The 21,238-nt window shown below is 51.9% G+C and overlaps 1 protein-coding gene across 6 annotated transcripts in view; it reads right to left on the minus strand.

Annotated features, from left to right (window-relative positions):
• INPP5B (inositol polyphosphate-5-phosphatase B) overlaps positions 1-13,774 on the minus strand; it is a 48,304-nt gene extending 34,530 nt beyond the window's left edge. The window contains exons 1-7 of one of the 6 annotated variants that reach the window (XM_059135555.1): positions 13,662-13,774; positions 12,865-12,947; positions 12,379-12,473; positions 11,184-11,281; positions 11,038-11,067; positions 10,102-10,212; positions 5,243-5,350 (exon numbers count right to left, since the gene is read on the minus strand). In XM_059135555.1, coding sequence (XP_058991538.1) covers positions 5,243-5,350; positions 10,102-10,212; positions 11,038-11,067; positions 11,184-11,281; positions 12,379-12,473; positions 12,865-12,921 — 499 coding nt within the window. In that variant the 5' untranslated portion in view covers positions 12,922-12,947; positions 13,662-13,774. Of the gene's footprint in view, positions 1-4,965; positions 5,090-5,205; positions 5,351-10,101; positions 10,213-11,037; positions 11,068-11,183; positions 11,282-12,378; positions 12,477-12,864; positions 12,948-13,661 lie in introns of those variants that run through there. The other 5 variants (XM_059135554.1, XM_059135556.1, XM_059135557.1 and 2 more) reach the window with 5 other exon arrangements.
• Positions 13,775-21,238: the final 7,464 nt, after the last annotated feature.

A 21,238-nucleotide genomic window follows, 5' to 3' on the forward strand; every position in this document is an offset into this window, starting at 1 on the left:
TGTGATCTCTGTCTATCAAATAAATAAATAAAATCTTTAGAAAAAAAAAAAAAAGTTGAATAACTATGCTTTTTCATTTTCTCTTCTTTTCTTTTCTTCCTTTAGAGATCTCTAAAAACATATCCTGTTTCCTACAAACCGATAAGCCCTGGCTTCAAGCTCCAATCTGTACCCTGTGCAAATCCGACTTGGGTTGGCAAGGGCTAACCATGACCAGTTGAGCTTTCTTTCTTTCTTTTCTTTTTTTTTTAAATATTTTATTTATTTATTTGACAGAGAGATAGCACAAGTAGGCAGAGCCACAGGCAGAGGGAGAGAGAGAAGCAGGCTTCCCACTGAGCAGGGAGCTCGATCCCAAGACCTTGGGATCATGACCTGAGCCAAAGGCAGATGCCTAACCGACTGAGCCACCCAGGCGCCCCCCAGTTCAGCTTTCAAGGAGGAAGACTCCAGTGCAACCACTTCACAGCAGTAGGTTATAGTGGTAACAGACCACTGGACAGATGACGTAACTTTTTCCCTCCAGACTCTCCCTTCGCTGGACCTTCTGTGAACTGACTGCGTCTGGCCATACAGCTAAAAGAGAAGTGGCAAGACCAAACCAGGACGGGAGGGAAGAGGAGTTCAGAGCATGCTCAGAGAGGAAGGGGGCAGGAGCTGCTCACGTGACTAAGCACTTCAAGGGATGAACTGCCTGGGTCGCTATAGCTCAAAGTCACAGGCATTTTTTGAGTACCTATGATGTGCAAGGCTGAATCTGGCTGGCATTTGGGGGAGGGAGGGAGAGGATGCAAAAATGCTAAGACAGCAAGTTCAAGCTTGTCAAAATGTAGCTGAACGATCAGTCAACAAAGATGAAAACGCAAAGGGCTTTATCCAAAAATTACCAGCAGTCAAGTTTGAAGAAGAGGAAATGAAGGTGAGCTGGGGCAGATAAGACGAGATAAGATAGCAGGGGGCTGAAGCCAGGCTGTGCAGGACTTGAACAGCCATGTGGACACGAGGAAGTGGCAAAACACTCAAGTTCACATACAAAATAGTAGGGTAAGATAAAAGTTAGAGTCTAAGGAGATCCCTACGGAGAAGGCTTAAGGTTAGGAAGGCTTGTAGGGAAGCCACTGGGTTCATTCAGGTAAGAGGCTACTTATATGAATTATGGGATTAAAAATTTTTTTTTAATTTTTCAAAAAATTTTAATTGCAGAAAAAGAATGGATAGAATGTGGTTATTAGGAGAGGAGAGGGAAGAGTCCAGGATGACTGAGGTTTTTTAGTGACTGTATTAACAGAAAGGAAACAGGAGGGAGAGCAGAAGAAAGATGATGAGGGGTTACCTGGAAGAAACCAGCCTAGGATAGGCCCTGAAGAGAGCAGCCAGTTTCTAAGCTCTGGGAAGTACGCATTTGCAATTCCTGAATGTGTTTCCCAAAAGGAAGCACCTCTAAATAATTCAGAGTTTCTCTCCCTCCCTCTTCCTCTGACCCTCTCCTCAAATAAATAAATATTTATAAGTAAATAAACAAAGGGACGCCTGAGTGTCTCAGTCGGTAAGGCATCTAACTTTGGCTCAGGTCATGATCTCGGGGTCCCGGGATTGAGCCCTGCATCAGGCTCTCTACTCAACAGGGAGTCTGCTTCTCCCTCTCCCTCTGCCTGCTGCTCCCCTGCTCATGCTCTCTCTGTGTCAAATAAATAAACAAAATCTTTAAATAAATTAACTAAATAATTCAGAGGTAACCTTTTAAGAGACAAACATTTACTCTCCTTGTATAGATGGAAGAAAGGAAAATCAAGAGACACAGCTAATATTATACCAAGGTGATATAAGGAAAATAAAAATTAAAATATCCAGGCCACTTAGCCACACAGTTTGTTCAAATCCTCATCATTCATCCAGCTTCTGCCAGCTAGCCTAAGCATCATCACTGGTAAAGCCTACAAATTTGTTACAGTATATTTTAAGCAGCAAAGAAAACATGCAAGTCAGCTAACTTTTATGTTCCAACACTGTCTTCCCTCTAATAAATATTGATGCCTCTCTTCCTGAACCTTCAGTCCCTGAGGAATTTTCTGTGCAGAGCTCTACTTCTAAGTGAATGTTTGTGGGTCACTTCTCTTGCTCTAGACTCCCACTGTAGAATTCCAACAGAAACTGTTTTCTGAGGGAAAGAAAAGTAGGGGTGGGGGGGGCTCTCCTGTTCTGGAAAGGAACATGAGGTTAAATGGGACAAAGAGGGAAAATAGAGAAGGGAACAACAAAAGAAGGAAGAAAAAAGAGCACAGTTCTCTTTGTTTAAAGAAACAAGGTGATTCAAACTCATTTGCTTAGAAGCCAGTGGAGCTTCCCACAAAGGCACAGAGAGAGAGGATGGGCAATATTCCCACCTGCAGAAACATCTAAGAGAATTCCTTTTCTCCATGCTAAAAGGATAGGTTGGTCCCAGAGATTTCACTTACTGAGAGGGGATGGGGTGAGGGAACTGACCATCCCAGGGGTTATTTTTCCAACATTCTCTCTGGCTTCTACCCTAGTGATCTAGGTTACCCTTTAGGCTTGCCCTGAGATATAAATAGCATTCATTTCCTTTCTCAGGCCAGACAGACTTTAATGCTTTGTTTCCTGGGTCCAGGGGAAAAAATACTCACAGCACATCTCATTTGCAATCTGAGTTACTACAAAGCTGCCTCATTTTGAATCAACCATGGAAATAAGAAAACCACTTCAAAAGACCAAAATTTGTTTGTTATTACCACTTTGTTAAATCAGCCCAGAAGAGCCCCTATGGCACTTCTGAGTAGTTCTTTCCCTTTCTAGCGCATACCTTAGAATCTTCCAGAACATAGCTCCAGGTCTTTGCATGTGCCCAGGATGAAATGCAGGTGAATGTTTTACAGAAGGACAGTGATGAGTGCAGAGGCCTATGCAGGATACCCCAAGGAGCTTTCTGGATAAAAGCACCTTCACTTGCTGGATAGGACTAAGAAGGCATTTGTCCTTATTCCTTTTTATGAAAAAGCTTCATCAAGAAGAACAAATAAGTGAAGCAGAAAAGTCCCCACCTGTGAGGGCTACTTGTCTGAGGCCAGTGCAATTTCTTAGCCCAAGAGAATCAGATGAACAGGCTACCACTCCACCTGCAGCCCACATTTCAGCAACACATCTGTCAGACCCCTCTGTTAGACCGTCAGCTCCTTGAGGGAGCCCTGTTTCTTCTGAAGTGCCTCCTGAGTAGCATTTTTAAAGCAGCCTTTTGCCTCGAGTTGGTTCCTCAGGCTATCAGGAAGTGGATATTTTGATCATATGCATATCGGAAGAATCCAATCCACTACCTGTTTCCCTTGGGGCCCCTGGCTATCCAGAACATCCAGAGGAGGCCCAAAGAGGGACTCTCCTCTGAGGCCAGAGCAACTCTGGAAACAGAGATGAGAGATAGAACTAGGGGCTTGGTGTTCTCTTACCAATCTTACCATGAGCAACTTAGCAATTAATCGCATAACCCTACTTACTGTAGGTACAAAGATGGGGCCAAGTCATTTTAAACCAAAAATAAAACCAAAACCTTGACAATAATTCCTCACCAGCATGTGACTAGGTTTTGTTCTGTGAATGGAAACGAAAGATTCTGAGATCCCTGCACATTTATCACCCATGGGCGGACAAGCTGCCTTCAGAGCTGTCCGGACTTCTAGAAGACCTCTCTCCACTTAGGGAATGAAGAACTCCAGCAACCTGGTGCTGGCCAAGAACACACGACCCACCCCCTTCCGTGGCCACTGGGCCTGTTCTCAGTTGTAGGCTCTCACCAGCCCCAGCACCACAGCCCAGAATGTCATGGGAACTGAAGCAACAGCCCTCTCAAGAGCAGTAGTTCAAGTGAGACGAGATAAGCCCAAGAAAGATGCAAACTGTCGGCACCCTCAGGTGCCTCAACTGCGCCTGGTAGCAGCTGCAATGAAGGAAAAGCATAAGCACTAAGGAAGTCCTTTGCTCACCCAATTTCCTCTCATTTTACAAACTTTGTGCAACATGCTATCCCCACCCAGCCCCTCATAGTTTCCAAGCCTTATAAGAGCAAGTGGAGTGCTGGCCACACTTATACAGCTACTTGACAGGCTCTTCATCTTTCGCAAATGGCTGAGAAAAGGGGCACGAATGGGTACCAGTGGTCATGCCAGAGCTCACACGTAACTGGTGCCGCATGGGCACACCCAGGAGAAAAACATACCAGAGGGCCCTTGCAGAAAATCCAGGAGCTGGACAGAAAATCCAGGTCTGCAGGTCCTCCCAAAGCACCAGACTGACCCACACTTCAGCCCTGGGCCTCTCGCTTTCCAAAAGACTACCTCCTGCTCAACAATTGGCCTTTTGTGCTGCACAACATTCCCCAGTAAGGGCTCGGTTTAAAGAACCTAGTCCCTTTCACCTGTAATCTCATCCTGGCCTCCAGTCCCAGGGTAGGCAGGGCTCTCTCGGACTCCAGATCTGTGCACACCCCCATCGATCACCCCCATCTATCTTCGGGCGAGCCGAAGACCGACAAGAGAGCCGGGAAGCCCCAATACACATACCCTTCCTCGCCCAAAGGAAAGCTCCGTCATGGCGAGCGCACCACCAACACAAGCCAAACACGCAAGGTCAGAATGGAGAAATCGAGGCTCAGAGAGGGGCAGCGACCGGCCCCAGGTCACACAGCGAGTCAGGAACGGAGCTTTACTACAACCCCAGCCTCCGGATCCCTGAGCACCACACAGCCATCCGCCTGCCCTCAACCACGCCGGCGAAGAATAATATCCCCACGGAACTTCAGTCCCAGCGTCCCCGCCTCCGAAGGGCCAGGACCTTGGTCTTTGCCCCGTGCGTCCACCGGCCAAACCGCAGACCGTGCGCGCCCGAGGCGCGAGGCCCGGGCCCGTCGCCCCTCCCCGCCCCGAGCCCCAGCCCAGCTACCCACAGCCCGCCAAAGACCTGCAGAGTCGCAGTCTCGAGAGCCGGCGGCGGCGGACATTTCCCTGCCTGCTTCTTCAAGCTCTTCATCCCGCCGCCCGCACCGCCCCACCCGCTCCGCCCTCAGAGGGGCCCACCCCGCTTGTCACCTCCGCCAATCGAAGGCCGATCTTTTCCATATCCCCGCCCCTAAACAGAAAAAGTGCCCGCCCCCGTAGCCGCATCTCCTCCAATCCCTACCAGCCGTTTCGAGACGGATACCTGCCTCCGCCAATTCCGGCGAACCGCGGCGCGGTACCTGGAGGCGAGTTCCAACCGAAAGGCGTGGGCGGCTCGAGCTCCGGCCGGGTGCACCTGTATGCAGACAGCCACAGGAACTCAGGATCTGGAGTCGCAGGGTCGAAACCTGTGGCGGGAATATGGAGGGAATGCTGAGCCATGGGCTTGAAGGGCCTGTTCCACCTCTGCATGACTATGCCGGTGAGCAAGTCGCTCAGCCTCCCGGGAGGGTCCCTAAGCCCGCTTCCCGGCAGACGCGGGGCGTTTCAGATTCAAATGCAATAATAAATGTGAAAACACAAGAAACCTTCCAGGCTAGGGCGCCTGGGTGGCTCAGTGGGTTAAGCCGCTGCCTTCGGCTCAGGTCATGATCTCAGAGTCCTGGGATCGAGTCCCACATCGGGCTCTCTGCTCAGCGGAGAGCCTGCTTCCCTCTCTCTCTCTCTGCCTGCCTCTCCATCTACTTGTGATTTCTCTCTGTCAAATAAATAAATAAAATCTTTAAAAAAAAAAAAAAAAAAGAAAGAAACCTTCCAGGCTAGATCCGCACCACTATGTGCCAATGCCTGCGCTTCCCTTTGTGTTACTCCTTATCCTCACAACTAACTTCAGGAGGTAGGGAACAATTACGCCATGGCAGCTGAACTCGGAGACCTTAAGTCTAAGGTCAGGCAGAGGGAATTCAAATATCTGTCAGTAGTAGGGAGCGGGTAGGGTGCTTTAATGGCCCATAATCTCCCTCAGCGACTTGTAAACTACTCCAAATAAACACACACTCTAAGTGAAAGCAGCGAGCTTACTCTGGGACATGCCTTCAAGACAAGGCCTCTCAATGACAAGCCTTCTGGTTCCCGCTTAATCAGACTGCCACTCCTTCCTAGAAAGTCTTGAATGTTTCTGCCTCTCACTCAAACCCAGTTCTGTCTCAGCCCCAAATGCTTTTGGTCTTCTATGCGCTTTTGCCTGGTCTTGTAAAACTGCACATACCTGATCGAACTGAATTGGATTTGCAAGAACATGATAATTGAAGACATTTGGGTTCCAGGTCCCAGTGTGGCACTGCCAGACACAGCTTTTAAATTCTTTTCAGCATTTACATACTGTTAACCCATCCTGCGCCTCATCTGATCCTCACAAAACTCTTGGAATAGTAGGGAAGGGAGGTTCATATCTCCACTGTACAAATGATAAAGTCAAGGCCTAAAGAAATAAAACATACTGTTCACATTCATGACTAGGAAGTAGCGGAGCTGGGATCCGAACTGAAATTTCTGGACCCCGTGGGCATGAGTTAGAACCTGGGGTTGCAAATCTCATCATAGTACTTCCATCGATTAATGAGCTTAGGTAAGTTATTTACCTTCTCTATGTCAGTTTACTCATCTGTAAAACAGGGTATCTACTCTTCAGCATTGCTCAAAAGAAAGAACAGGAGAACATGGTTGGTGTGCGTTGTCTAGATGTCTAGGAAAATATCCGGGACATAGTAGGTGTTCATTTCATCAGCTGCTTCTTTTCCCTAGCTGTGGTTTCTTGACCAAGGTAGTTCCACTCCCTGGCCTTTTGTGCTGCCCATTATCCACCAAGGACTGGGTGGAGAAAACCTATCTCCTTTCACCTTTCACCTCAGACCTCATCCTGGACTCCAGTCCCGTTATCTGTAAAATGCAAGGGCTGGGCTTGTAGACGACACCCAAGAGCTTTCAGCAGTGAGAGTCCCCTCTTCTCTGGGCCCCTCCCTGAGGAAGTCCACATGGGTTGACTGCTCAGAGAAGAAATTGATTCAGTGCAGGTTCCTGCTGGTTGTCCCAAGTGTGGGCCCCAGAAGGCAGAACAGGGAAGACAGTGGATAGACACACACTTAAGCCTTAAAGAGGGAAGTCGTCCTCGACTCCTCTCTCTCCATCTTCACGCCGGCCTCAATTTCTGTTCTTGCATTCAACATATATCCATGAAGGATCTACCAAGTGCCAAGCACTGTTCCAAACACTGGGGGTAAATTTGTGAACACAACTCGAACTCACTCCCCCTGGGGGGAACCTTCATTCCTTTCAGTTTGAACTCTCCGGTGCACACTTTGCTCCCTGTCCCCATTACCAGGCCCTAGCCTAAGCCTCAGTTTTGTTTGTTTGGGTTTTTTTCTTTTAAGATTTATTTATGGGGGGGAGGAGAGAAAGAGGGAGAGAGAATCTTAAGCAGTCTCCCTGCTGAGCGTGGAGCCCAACATGGGGCTTGATCCCCCAGCCCCGAGATCATGACCAGAGTTGAAACCAAGTGACCGAGCTATCAAGCGCCCCTCCCAGCCTAAGTTTTTTACTCCTGAACCCCTGCAATACACTTCCATTGACCTCCCTGCTCTCCCCTTCAGCACCAGTTTTCCAGGAAATGGGCACATTTTCCTACATGCAAATCCTACCTTGCCATTCCTTTGTTTCAGACTCCTACAGATCCCCACAAGCTGTAGGGCAAAGTCCAAGGGTCTTTACTGGTTAGTCAAAACCCTTCCCTGAGCTGTCTGCGCTGGCCTCTCCTGGCTCAGCTTCCTCCACACCCTCCTACCCCACATTGGATCCCACCCAACAACCTTCTCTTCCCTCAGACAGCCCTTTCCCCCTTGTTGCCTGCCTGGAAAAACCTCATTCATCTTTCCGCTCTCAGCTTACACATCACCTCCCCGAACAAAGTTTTTCTTCATGGAGCCGTTCATATGGGATACAGTGGCGTGAGCTTAGGAAGTACTCGTGAAAGATTCTGCATCAAATCACAAGAGCTCGGGGCACCTGGGTGGCTCAGTACGTTAAGTATCTGACTTGGGTCATGATGTCAGGGCCATGGGATTGAGCCCCACGTGGAGCCCTGCATCAGGCTTTGTGCTCCATGGGGAGTCAGCTGCCCCTTGTGTCTCTACCTCTGCTCCTCCTTTCCCCCTGCTCGTGTTCTCTTTCTGTCTCTCTCTCTCTCAAATAAATAAAATACTGACAACAAGCAAACAAAACCCATAAAGAGCTCAAGCTCTGGAGAAGACTATCTAGTCCTGTCTAATCCTGGCTCCATGGTTTACCAGCTGTGACCTAAGACACCTCTCTGAGCCTCAGGTGCCCAATCTGTAAAATGGAGGCATTGCTAACCCCTACCTTGGAAGCGGTGGTAAGGAAAATGGTGTAATGCATGAAAAGGCTCGAACACATGCGTCAACAGTGAATGTTGGCTAAGTTATGGACCCTCTCGTACAGAAGGATGAACCGGTTTCTGAGGCCTACTGTGTGCTGGGCACTCTCACATGTGTTATGCTATTTAATTCTCATACTTCATGAGGGAGCTATTCTTGACATACACAAGTCTACAAGTCAAGGTTCAGACAGGTAAGGTGGTTTGCCCCAAGTCACACACAGCTAGGGATCCGCAAAGATAGGTTTCAAAGGCAAGGGGCTCTGTAGCTTCAAGGTCCGTGCTTTTTGCTATTAACTATTATGACCCCTCCTACAGGCTCCATAGCACAACAGATAGCGGACTGGACTTCTATTACCTCTCCTACATCTACTACTGATAACCATGAGTTATCCATATTAGTTGAAGCTTTGGAGACAAATTTCACCCTGCTCATAGGGTAAACTTTAAACCCCTTAACCAGGGGGGCGCCTGGGTGGCTCAGTGGGTTGAGGCCTCTGCCTTCGGGTTGGGTCATGGTCCCAGGGTCCTGGGATTGAGCCCCACATTGGGCTCTCTGCTCAGTGGGGAGCCTGCTTCCTCCTCCCTCTGTGCCTGCCTCTCTGCCTACTTGTGGTCTCTATCAAATAAGTAAATAAAATCTTTAAAACAACAACAACAACAACAACAAAACCCTTAACCAGGCATTCAAGGCTCATAATTTTGTTTCCACTTCCTTTTCCCACGTATGCCAGGTTGCACCCAAAGCCAGTCTCCTGGGGCACCTGGGTGGCTCAATGGGTTGAGCCTCTGCCTTCTGCTCAGGTCATGATCTCAAGGTCCTGGGATAGAGCTCCACATTGGGCTCTCTTCTCAGCAGGGAGCCTGCTTCCCCTACCCCCGGCCCCTGCCTGCCTCTCTGCCTACTTGTGATCTCTCTCTCTGTCAAATAAATAAATAAAATCTTTTTAAAAAAATAAATAAATAAAAGCCAGTCTCCTTCCTGGCGTACCATGTAGTTAAGTTGGAACCCCCTGGACGCTCAGTGTCTGTGGTGAGACCATGATGGAAGGAAGGCGTCCCCCACCCTATTCCCACAGAGACAAGGTGTTGGCTGGAAAGGAAACAAGTAACAGTATTGGGTAACACCTAAGGCCAGCACCTGGTGGCTGGAATTTGCATGTTCTGTGACTAATCCTCTGTTCTGTACAAACTCTCCTTTCCCTGCCTGGCTGAAATCCTGCTCTAAACAAATTTTTCCCCAGAAGCCATGAACCTCTCATTGCTAAGCCAAAGCTAGACTCGTTCCTCCGCTGCAGTGGGAGAGAGAGCAGGGTTCAAGGGCAGAAGAGCCCATGTACCCAACCTCTCTTGGTTCCAGCTGTGGTTGCCAGAGAGAGGGAAGATGGGTCTCTACAAGCTTCTGAACTGCCAACTTGTAAGAGATTCTGCATCAGAACCACAGCCTTCCCTGTGCAGCCCTGCCCAGAGCCAGGAGGACAAAGAGGACTGTGCTGGATGTAAAACTCGGGTCTGGAAATGGGAAACCAGAAATGCAAACACATGTTTGGTTCGTGGCCTGAGGGCACTCTGGCCTCCTGCCAGCAGCTTTGAGAAGGCACAGAAACTGTGGAGTATGGGGCCAAAGGGTGGAAAGTCAACTGGCAGCAAGTAGGTCAGTGCCCAGCCAACGCCCCCACCCCACCCCAGAGAACCTGGGGTCTTACCTACCTGGACAGGCCCTGGCAACTTCTTGGAGAAACATCCTGGTGTGCGAACCGAAGGGCAGCAGGAACACGAGGCTGAGCTCCGTCGTGTCCAGCTGGACGGTCACATCTGAGCCTACACAGGGGAGGTGGGAATTGAGTCCTTGGCCTCCAGGAACCAAGGGCTAAGGCTGGAGGTCCCAAAATGGAAGAGAATCAGTCCCCCTAGATCCCAAATCTCCTTTGGCCTGTAAGTAGTTCACCCATATGAAGTTACTTAATTTCTCTCGGCCTCCATTACCTCGTCCATAAACTAGGGATGACAACAGTAATAACCTCACAGAGTTGTGAGGAAAGCAGCCTATGATGCCTGTGAAGCTCCTAGCACAGTGCCTGGCACAAGAAAACCAAGGATTAGATGTTCATTCCTGTTGTTCTTACCACTGCCCCCACTACTGCAATCTAGCCAAGGAGATGAGCATTAAACAGATTCACCAGCGATAATTAAATCACCGTGAGTGCCACAGACCGGCGAAGATGAGAAAAAGGAATGGGTATGCGTGAGGCTCAGACAATTTCAGGGGGCTCAACTCAACCTTCCTGGAAAAAGCCCAGTGTGGACTGAAGCCCCAAAGGATGAGTAGGCTAAGCGAAAGCAGGTGTGGCGTCTTTCAGGAGGAGGGAACAGCATGGGCAGGGGCTTGGTGGGGGTGGGGTGGGGGGTGGAGGGGGCGGGGAGCGTGTCATGTTCGAGGTGATGGAAGCCATCCAGAGGATTCCAAGCACAGCAAGGAGGAGGAAAATGGTGGAACCCAGGCCAGAGAGGTGGGCGGGCCTGATCCTGCAGCGTCCTGCTTGCCACAGGAAGGACATCTCCATGCTCTTACTTTACACCATTCTTCTCTCTGCAGCTCCTCTACCCCCTGTCCCAGCTGGGACTCACGCTGAAAGGACCACTCACCAAGAATGTAGAGTTCGCCTTCTGGGGACACTGTGGGGAGGGAAAGGCAAAAGCCCTTAGTCATGGAGCACCCTAGCCCCTGCAAGGGCAGACATGACCCAAGGACCCAGAGGAGAGGGACTCATACCGCCCAGCCCCTGTAGCACCTTCTTCCAGCGTAAAATCCCGTGAGACTGGCACTATCTGGTCCAAAGAGACATCGTCCCCCGTAATGGCCATCCTCCGGTGCGTATACAGGAAGAGACTAAGGGCAGGAAGCAGCAGTGAAGACGGGGCTCCCTAGCTGTCCCTTAAGCCTTACGTGCTCACATTCCCTCCTTGGTCCCTAGGGTCGTGCTGGTGGTGCCCACCGATGCATAGTCCTCATGCCTCTCTGTCCATGGTACCCATCAGAGACCACCATTCTATGGATAGGTCCTCAAAGCTGAACATGTCTCATCTGGGGGACATCCCTGCTTTGTGTGTAAAACACATGCGTGATCTAGCCATTGCCTGTGACAGCAACAGTACAACTTCAGCCGCCCCCTTCCCTCTCTGACCACAATTTTGCTATCTGCAAAGCGAGGGTGGTAGATTAGAAAATGTCTCATGCCTCTCCCTCCTGGCTCTGAGACCGTGAGGCTCACTTTCTGGCTCTGAGACCTTTGATAAGAAGTCTTCATTCTCTCTCTGCTTCTGTGTAATATGTAGGCATTAGTAGCAACATTTACTGGGTACTTTCTGTGTCCTTCACAGGGTCTGAGACATGTTACGTGTACTAACCCACTCTAATCTTTAATCTGGACAAACTGAGGGACAGAGTTTGCTTGCTCCAGATCATGGGGCTCAGGGGCATGGGTGGCTCATTCGATTAAGTGTCCGACTCTTGATGTTGTGACCCTGAGCCACACTCAGGTCACACTCTCAGAGATAGAACCCTGAGTGGGGCTCCATGTTGTGGAGCCTGTTTGAGATGCTCTCTTGCCCTCTCCCTCTGCCCCTCTCCCACCCCACTGGCTCTCATGCTCTCTCCCTAAAACAAAAAGAAAAAAAAGTCACGTGGCTCAGAAGTAATAAAACCTGAATTTGAATCCAGGCAGAAAGACCATGCAGCTCAAGATCCGGGCAAGTACATGAAGTCATCTGTGCGTGAGGCGTTCCTTCATCGGACTGTTGAGGATTTTATAAGCTAATACACATGAAGGGCTTAGAATATAACGTTCAAAGTATTTAAATATCATTAGTATAATTAATCTCTAAGACTTAACACTGGGCCCCACAGGGATGGCTGAAGTCCAGCTGGAGGGTATGGTGAAGGATAACCCTGAGGCCTGACAGGCAAGGACCAAACCCCTCACTTACGCATGTTCCTGGCCACCTTGTTTCAGGCGGTGACGCACGAGTCCCAGGAGGCGGCTCTGTCTGCTGTCTCCCTCACACAGCACACCTTGTAGTGCCTGCTGCGTAGGGTCAAGGGAAACCAAAACAAAACCCGAGGCCAGGCCTCTGCCAGCCCAGCCCAGCCCAGCCCAGCCCACCTTCCCTGCCTTTCCATCGCTCACCCAGATTCACTGTGTGACCTTGGGTGAGTCACTTCACTTCTCTGATTCTTCCTCATCTGTGACATGGGGACTGATAACCCCCAATTAATAGTAGGTTGGGAGGATAACAGAGTATTTAAAGCATAGGGCAGAGTCCAGGACTGAGCAAGTACTTAGTAAATACTGGTTTCCTTCTCCCGGATGGCAGAGAGAGGGAGGAGAGCAGACAGATACATAGACAGGTCCGTTCCACTGCCCAGGGTCAGGGTGGGTGCTGGGGCTGGGAGCTCCATGCTGGGAAGGATATGATGATGCAGTATTCCCCCTCAGCCAAGGTCTCCTGGATCGCCACAGACTGGTCCATGCTGGGCCCTGCTGGGCAGACACACCCTGGAGAGCAGCAGATAGGAGCCCCCTTTGGTCAACATGTTATCCAGGAGGTGATGCAGCTGCTGCAGAAGGCTGGGGGGCAGCCTTCCCTAAGAGGTGCCCTTGTAAATGGAAAGGGTAGAGGAGGCCTGACCATCCTCTTCCTCCTCCTTAGATGGGCTTTTTAGTTGCCGGGGGAGGAGCCATCTCTTTGGCCCTGGAGGGATGTACAATTTGTTGTACCACCCTTTGTCTGGAAGGGCATTCAGTTGTTTCTGAGTGGGGTCCTGTCAACTAGTTGGAAGGTGGGCGCCTCGTCCCCTTACTGGAGAGGGAGACACAGTCCCACTGCCTCTGTGGATAGGGCTCTGTCTCCCTTTGTGGGGAGCAGTAGTGGTCCTCTCTGGGAGGCACCTCTCTGGGAGGTGTCCATGGTGTGTCTGCATGGGTTTGGGGGAAATGTCCTATTCCCAGGAAGGGAGGTGTCTCATCCTGGACAAGGATCCCAGTCCTGTTCCTCTTTCGTTGGAGACAGGAAAAAACATCCCATTGCTCCTTGGTCCTCCCGCCCGCCCAGCAGGCCTCATTGCATCAGCCACAGGCCAGGGGGGTGTCCAGTAGTGACAGCCACAGGACAAGGGTCTCAGCCCTCAGTTTGCCCACTCCCTCCTGCCCCGCTCTGCCCTGGCTTCCCCCCTCCGCACCTGCTCCCAGCCCCCAACCATTGTCACCTACCTCCCGAGTTGTCACCGCTGGGTACGTGGGACACTGCGGCCCTGGCTGGCGAGGGACTACGTTTCCCAGTAGCCTTTGCGCCACAAGATGGTCAGCCAGCCTGCAAGTCCCAGCATGCCCGCACCAATCACAGGGGTGCTGGTGGGGGGGAAGGCTCCCCCCCACCTCCACTCCCCACCTTCTCCACTCCTCCCGCACCCCCTCTCCACTCCCCACCCCCATTAACTCCTTAGGTCCTGGGCTACGCTTGGTTCCCGGTTTCGGAAGGTTTTCTTTTTTTTTTTTTTTTTTTTTTTTTTAAGATTTTTATTTATTTATTTATTTATTTATTTATTTGACAGACAGAGATCACAAGTAGGCAGAGAGGCAGGCAGAGAGAGAGAGAGGAGGAAGCAGGCTTCCCGCTGAGCAGAGAGCCCGATGCGGGACTCGATCCCAGGACCCCGAGACCATGACCCGAGCCGAAGGCAGCGGCCCAACCCACTGAGCCACCCAGGCGCCCTCGGAAGGTTTTCTTAATGACTGCTCCAACCTCTATCCCGGCCCTCTAAGTCTTGGGGCCAGAGCTCCCCGCCCAGGGCCGGGAAGGAAGACAGCCACGTCTTCCTTAAGGGAAAAAAAGAATGCATTTTCTCTTTCTCCTCTATTACGTCCTTAATTCCTCTCTTCCCCCCTGGCCAGGGCCTCGACTGGAACGCTTTCTCCCCACAGAACTACCTTGTCCTAGCTTGACGAACAGCACTGTTGAAGAACCATCGCCTCAGTTTCCCAGGTGGAGAAACTGAAGATCAGAGAGGTTAAACGGCGTGACCAAAGCCCTGCAGCTAGCAAGTGGCAAAACTGGGCTCAGCTAAAGTCTCGCTCCAGCTTCCATGGATTGACCCTGCCACACACTGCCACCTTTCCTCCTTTCTGTGTGCGTGACGTCTGTGTGTCTGTGCGTGATGTGTGCGTGACGGGAGCACCTGGTCCTGCCTGCCTCGTGGGACTGCTGGAAGACCATGGATGTGAGTGTGCTTTGTAAAGGGGTTACCCTGTTTCTGGGCACTGCCAGGAAGAGACCCAGAGACCCAATCCTCCTCCTTCTCCTTCTCCCTCTCCCCCACCTCTGGGAGGAGAGAGGACTTGGAAGGGAGTCCCTCAGCTCTCAAAACAGCCTATTACTCTCAAGCCTCCTCCCCTGATGTATGCACTTTCTCCTTTTGGGCCTTGATTTCTGCATCTAGGATAAGGAGTTTCCCCCAGATGGAAAAAAGGGGCCAGCTCCGATATGGGAGTCCAGGACGAGACTCTCACCCTGTTGGCTATGTCCCTGTAAGCTGAAAGCTCCCTGAGGAGAGGGCTATGTCTTTTCCATATCACCCAGTACGGTTTCTGGCACAGTTGGCCCGCAGACTGTGTTTCCTGAGTCAGGGAATTAATGAATTGTCCGAATGAATACATCTTCTCTTAAGCTTTGACCCACCAAACGAAAGGGTCAGTCCTGGGGAAGGAGTGGCCACTGTAACCTCAAACCAGTGCCCCTTCTCTTTCACTAAGCTGGGAGTTGCTGCCCTAATGGCCAGTCCAATTCTACACATGGAAACAGCTTCCAGAAACAGATGGTGCCTTCTTCCCAGTCTCCTTTTGCCAGAAATCCACAACTCAAATGGACCTCAGGTTTATTTGAATTTGATTTCAAAGTTATGTGGGGGATGAGGAGAAAGTGAATTGATTCAGACCCTTAGGGATAAAGCGGTTGGGGTCACCAGGAAAGTACGGGAACCCCAATTCCTCCCCACTCTTAATGACAAAAGCTAGGGAAGAAAGTCTGGGAAAGGTGGATGGGGCCAGACTTTGGTGTCCTCCCATTTGATGGGGGTCAGGAGAGAGGTTCTGTTTTTCCAGAAGAAACCCCAGCCTCTCCCTGGAACTGGTGCTGAGGTCCTGCCCCCTTGGAGTACACCAAGTTCAGGCCCAGGCCCTGGGAGGGAGAAGTGAGGATCCTGGAACCCAGGCTGTGGACTCCATCAGTCCTTTTCACTAAAGATATAGCTGCAGTTATCCGAGCTGGGGTGGGACTGGGGGCTTGCAGGGACTATGGGGTCTTTTTAGCTGCTGCTCCCGGGCTCTGCTGGGTCCAGCTAGAGGAGTGGGAAGGGAGCAAGGCAGAGTGGAGGAGCAGCAGCATGGACCCAGCCATGGCCCAGCGCAGGGGGCTCCTAGTGAAGATTCCCATCCAGTTGGAGGCAGTTGCCTGGGGTTGAGGCTTGGCAGCACCCCTCCTAGCAGGGCTGAGCCACAGCCCTGTGACCACCCCCCCAGGGGTCCCTGCCATGCAGGTTTGGCTGCAGCCCACAGTATGGCTTGAACTGAACCAGTTGAGCTGTAAGAAAAGATGGGACCATTTATACTCCACTTGCCCCTGACCCCCACTCACCGAGGCAGAAAGTGCTAAGTGGGTCATGCGTGGAGCTGAACCTCCCTGGTCCCCCAGCTCCCTCCCCACAAGGTCAACCAGCCAGGCCCCAGAGAACATACAGGGTGAGCAGAAACAAGGAAGCCTACCATGGAGACTTGGAAAATCCCAGATGCTGCCCTGGATTTAGTATAACTCAGAGCTGAGAGGGACAAGCATGCTGGACCCCAGGCAGCCTAGCCCCCAGCAGGTCTATCTCCAGCCAGATTCTTGAGCTGCTGACCTCCTCTGTGCAAGCAGGAGGAGAAAGGGCACAGTTCTGAGGGAGGACAGCCCTGCAATCTTTGGAGTACTCCCAGTGCTCATGGCACAACCATCCAAGCCCTCAGGGCCCAGGATCACAGCTTTCTGCCCTTCGAAGAAGTCCCTCCCTTGCAAGAGAAGGTGGCATAGGTTTTCCCCTGCAAGAGAAGGTGAAGGCAGGCTGAGGGGCTGGGAAGTCCGTTCAGGCTGAACAGGGCGTGAATGTTGCCAGAAGCAAGGAGACTCATGTGTCTGTCTGTTGGTCCAAGCCCCCACTCTTTTCCTGGCCTCTGCCTCCCAGAGCAGGCAGGTGTGAAGGGGGCTCCCTTCCCTAGTAGGAAGCAGCTTGTCCCTGGAATGGTCAAGTGGCCTAGGTCTGGAAGCCCAGCAGGGCGGCCTAGGGAAGTATGGTGGTAACTCCTGCAAGGGAGTATGGTGGTAACTGCTCTTGGAAGTCCCAGCCCCCACCCCAGAAATGGCTTACATTTGGGAGGGGGGCAGTCACAACCGGAAACTCCCCACTGTGCTGCCAGCTTGGACCAGCTTCCACGGAGCTTGTGGGAAGGGGAGTGCTGGTGGGGAGAGGGGGAAGGAGGGGCTGGGAGGGGGAAGCTGGAGGGGGGGTGGAGCCCCAAAGGTATAAAGCTCAAACTTGGGGAGTGGTGAGGATAGTAGATTCCAAAGGTAAGGAAGGGTCAGCCTGGCCAGGCTCAGAGGTTAGGGTGTTGCTAGAGGCTGAGGGTTGGTGAAAACTGAGCTCAGATTCAACGGCTTTTCAAAGAGTGGGGTTCAGAGTTGGGGGCTTGTAGGTGGGCAAGGCTCAGAGCTCAAGGGGTCAATGGGAGAAGTCAGAGCAGGGGCGATGGCTCTGGCCCCAGGCTGGTGGGGCTGCTCTACTGAGGCTGGCTCAGAAAGTACCGTCCCCTGTGGGCTGCCACGGTGGCCCCACACAGCAAGGGCCTGGGCTGGCAGCCTGCTGTTGGCCCAGCAGGCAAGGGCTAGGACTGGTTTCATTTCCCCCATAACTGAGGTTGCACTGGGCTGCCTATGTATTGAGCAGCACTGAGTCGAATCAGCTGGAGGAATAGAGTGTGGGGATTCTGGGAGGAATAGGGATGGCTAGTCCTGGACCAAGCTCAACCCCCTGCCCCATCCCCAGTCCTGGACCAAGCTCAACCCCCTGCACCAACCCCAGCAACCGACTCCTCCTCTTCCCGTCAGCATCTCTCTCCCATCGCCTTACCACTGCATGCAGGGTCAGCAGCAGCGCAGCCCCGCCCCTCACCTCCCAGCAACGATGCTCCCTGCGCTCTGTTCCCTTGAACTTTGCCTCCTGGTAGCCCTGGTAGCCCTCCAGAGCTGTGCATATCTGCGGACAGGCTTGAACCCTGTGGCTCCATTCCCATGGGATGAAGGCATCAGGAGGCTGTCTCCTCCTGGACAGGAGCAGGGGTCAGCTGGCTTCACCCCAGGTTCTGGGCTACCAGTTAAGACCTGCAGGAGAGGAGGAGAAGGAGAGGGGAGACCACTGCAGGGGGCAGCCAGTTCAAGGGTCACAAGTCAAGGAAAGGTCAAGTGAAAGAAGTCATGAGGTCAGGGAAAAGGAGGGGCAGTTCCAGGTCCAGCAACAGTCATGAGTTAGGGTTGGTCACAGAGTCCAGGAAGGGCTGGGTTCTCTGGGCTGAGGACAGCTACTTCTGAGCAAAGCAGCCGAATGGCTACTGCTGGCCACAGGCATCTTCTGTCGAGGTGCTGCTGGAGCCAGAGAGTGAAAGACCCAGCTGAGGGCTACACACACGAGGGGCGGAGGCAGTGCTTGGGGTCCAAGGTGCTGACGTGAGGCTTGGCCGGAGAGGCCACGTCACTCTCTACTTTCACCCTTTCTAATTTTATTTTTCTTTTGTTAAGTAATCTCTACTCCCAACATGGGGTTTGAACTCACGACCCTGAGATCAAAAGTCACACGCTCTAGGTACTAAGCCAGCCAGGTGCCCCTTTCACCTCTTCTTACCACCCGGCGCCTCAGTCTCTCTGCTGCTCCCCTCCCCTCCAACACCACAAGCAAGAGGCAGCTCTCACATCAACACCTGTCCAAGGGGAACTGTTTCCTAAAGTGAATAGGTCAAGAGAAAGGCCCAGAGGCTCTCCGGATGCCTGTGTCCATGTGAAAGGAAGGGCTTCCCACATAAGGCTCTTTTCCTCCTCCCTGGTTTGGGTAGATAAGGCTGGAGGGACAGCTCGATTGTGAGGGGGCCAGGCACTCAGCAGAATCAGAAAACCTGGCTGGTTAGCTCAGCTGCCTTACTTTTGGCTCTTGCCCATCTACTTTAGATTGCGCACCTCTCCATGCATAGAGAGCACATTCTCAATATTCCCCGTGCCATACCACTCCCCTCGCCATTGACCTACTTGCACACCTGAGGCTATGTGTGCATGCTGCAGCCGCTGGAATCACTTGTCAGCTCCGGGACTTCCTTCCCACATTGCCGCCACTGGAGCCATGGGGGCCACAGTAGGATGTCCAGACCGTAGCCAGATGGAGGAATTAAAGCCAGTTGGCAGCACTGGCAGATTGAAGGACCCACATCGCAGAGTCCCACTGGGACATGCCTGTTTGTGTAGATCAGAAGCCTGGTGGGGAGAGAGGACTCTCAGGAGTGACAGAAGGGTGGGGAGGCCGTGTTTGTCCAGAACCCACCTGGAATGGGAGAACTTGGGCTGGCTGGTGGTCGAAAGGGTGGTGTGCGGGGAGAGACCACAGGTCCATTCCTACCATGAGAACTCTGGGGTGAGGCTGCTGGTAGGATCCAAACAATGAGGGGTAGCCATCGTCCCAAGGATAACGTAATGCAGAGGGAGGGGAAACATGGCGGAATCCTGCTCACTTCCCCAGCACATTGGTTACGTTTATGGTACTCTTCCTTGTGAAGCCCGCCAGCTCAAGTTGACCCCCAGGAAGAGATCAGAAGGAAAGTGGAGAAACGGGATGGCCAGTTGGGTCTTGACACAGATGAATGGGCTTTCCTCTCAGGGGTGGGACCAAGAAGACTCCTATTTCTGGGAGTTTCATCCCAGGACCAGCCTCTGGGTTCAGTTTCCTGCCAGCCTTCCTTCTCTGATGAGCAGCCTTTCTTCTTGAAGAGGGAGCGGAGTCACCTGTTCTCAGCAGGAAGCACCCTGGTCTCCACCAGGAGGTGGAGGTTCAGACTCCACATCTAAGGGAGAGAGTCCTGTAAGACTCAGGAACCAAGAATGGATTTCAGGGCATTTGTGAACCTTAAAAATGGACTGCATAGTACCTATGCACATGTATTTTCCTGGGGAGAAAATCCACACAATTTTTATCTTTGTATTTCCTCTTTTTTTTTTTAAGATTTTATTTGTCAGAGAGAGAGCACACAGAAGCTGGGAGAGGAGCAGGCAGAGGAAGCAGACTCCTTGCTGATCAGAGAGCCTGATGAGGGGCTTAATCCCAGGACCCTGAGATCATGACCCGAGCCAAAGGCAGACACCCAGTGGAGCCACCCAGGTGTCCTCATCTTTGTATTTTCCAAAGAAATCTAGGATCCCAGAAAGATGAAGGATTACTGCTGTAAGCCAGGGAAGAACCATCCCGCCAGTCAGGGCACTAAGCCAGTCAGGGCGCTGAGCGTGCACCCTGTTTTTGCTATGGCAGAGTCCTGAAGTCCAGATTTCAAAGAGTCCCCTCTGTGAGAACCGGTTCTGCCAGTCTGCCCACGCACACGCTCGCTCGCCTCTGCTGATAGCTCCATGCCCCCTGGGCCTGATGCAGTTGGCCAGGGGGCTTTCTCCCTGCCCAGCTTGGCACTGGGCCTCCAGACCCTTGCTTCTGCCCCCACTCACCATCTCACCTCCACCTAATTCTCAAGGTTTGTAAAACAAGCCGGGACACAGAAGGCACTAAAAAATATTTGGATGAATGTAACAAAGAAGAAAAGGATCCATAGCTGCCACAGGGAAGGACCCTGGGGTTTCTCCGAGGCTGCTGTGGTGCCCAGTTCGCAGGGCAGTGGTTACCTGGGCAAGGGTGATGGCGGGACTCCTCAGAACCTGATCTGCCTCCCCTCCCCGCAGTAGAAGACCGGTCCTTGCACTGACCCTGGAATCCAGGTACCCACTCCCACAGAGGAGGTTCCAAGGGCCGTAACAGTTGGGAAGCAGCAGGTACATCCTAGGGGAGCCCCAGTGTGCCAGGAGGAAGGCTGGAGGACGCGCTCTCCTGTTTCCCACTTCCAGGGCTTCGTTCAGCTCTCTTCCCACATGGCAGGGTCTCCTTGCGCTGGAGGCCAGTTTTTGGTATTCAGTGCTTCCAGTTGCTCAATTAGATTTAATTATCCACTCACTGCGCTTCAGGAGCTCAGTCCCTGGGGAGCTTGTCCAACTGGGGTTTTAAGCAACAGGAGGAGTCAAAGCAGAAACAGGTGAGGAGGTGCCGAAAGAGATGGTTAAACCAGGAGGGAAACAGCAGTCCAGAGTGACGTGCCACAAGAGCAGGGGTGGTGAGACCTTACTGCCGTGGAGGTGACCCCAGGGCAACATGGGAGCGTGAGGAAGAGTGCCAGTTCCGGAGCTGGGACTTTTAAGCAGATGGATTACAGACAGGGGCGCCTGGGTGGCTCAGTTAAGCATCTGCTTCTGCTCAGGTCATAATCCCCGGGTCCTAGGATCAAGTCCCTCATCAAGCTCGCTGCTTTAGCAGAGAGCCTGCTTCTCCCTCTCCCACTACCCCCTGCTTGTGTTCCTTTTCTCGCTGTGTCTCTTTCAAATAAATAAAATAAAATATTTAAAAAAAAAAAAAAAAAGTACAGACAGACAAACTGAAGGTCTGAGTGCTGAGGGCCAAAGGAGGCCTCTG

Source organism: Mustela lutreola, chromosome 10, assembly GCF_030435805.1.
Source record: "Mustela lutreola isolate mMusLut2 chromosome 10, mMusLut2.pri, whole genome shotgun sequence".
Lineage (NCBI taxonomy): Eukaryota > Metazoa > Chordata > Mammalia > Carnivora > Mustelidae > Mustela > Mustela lutreola.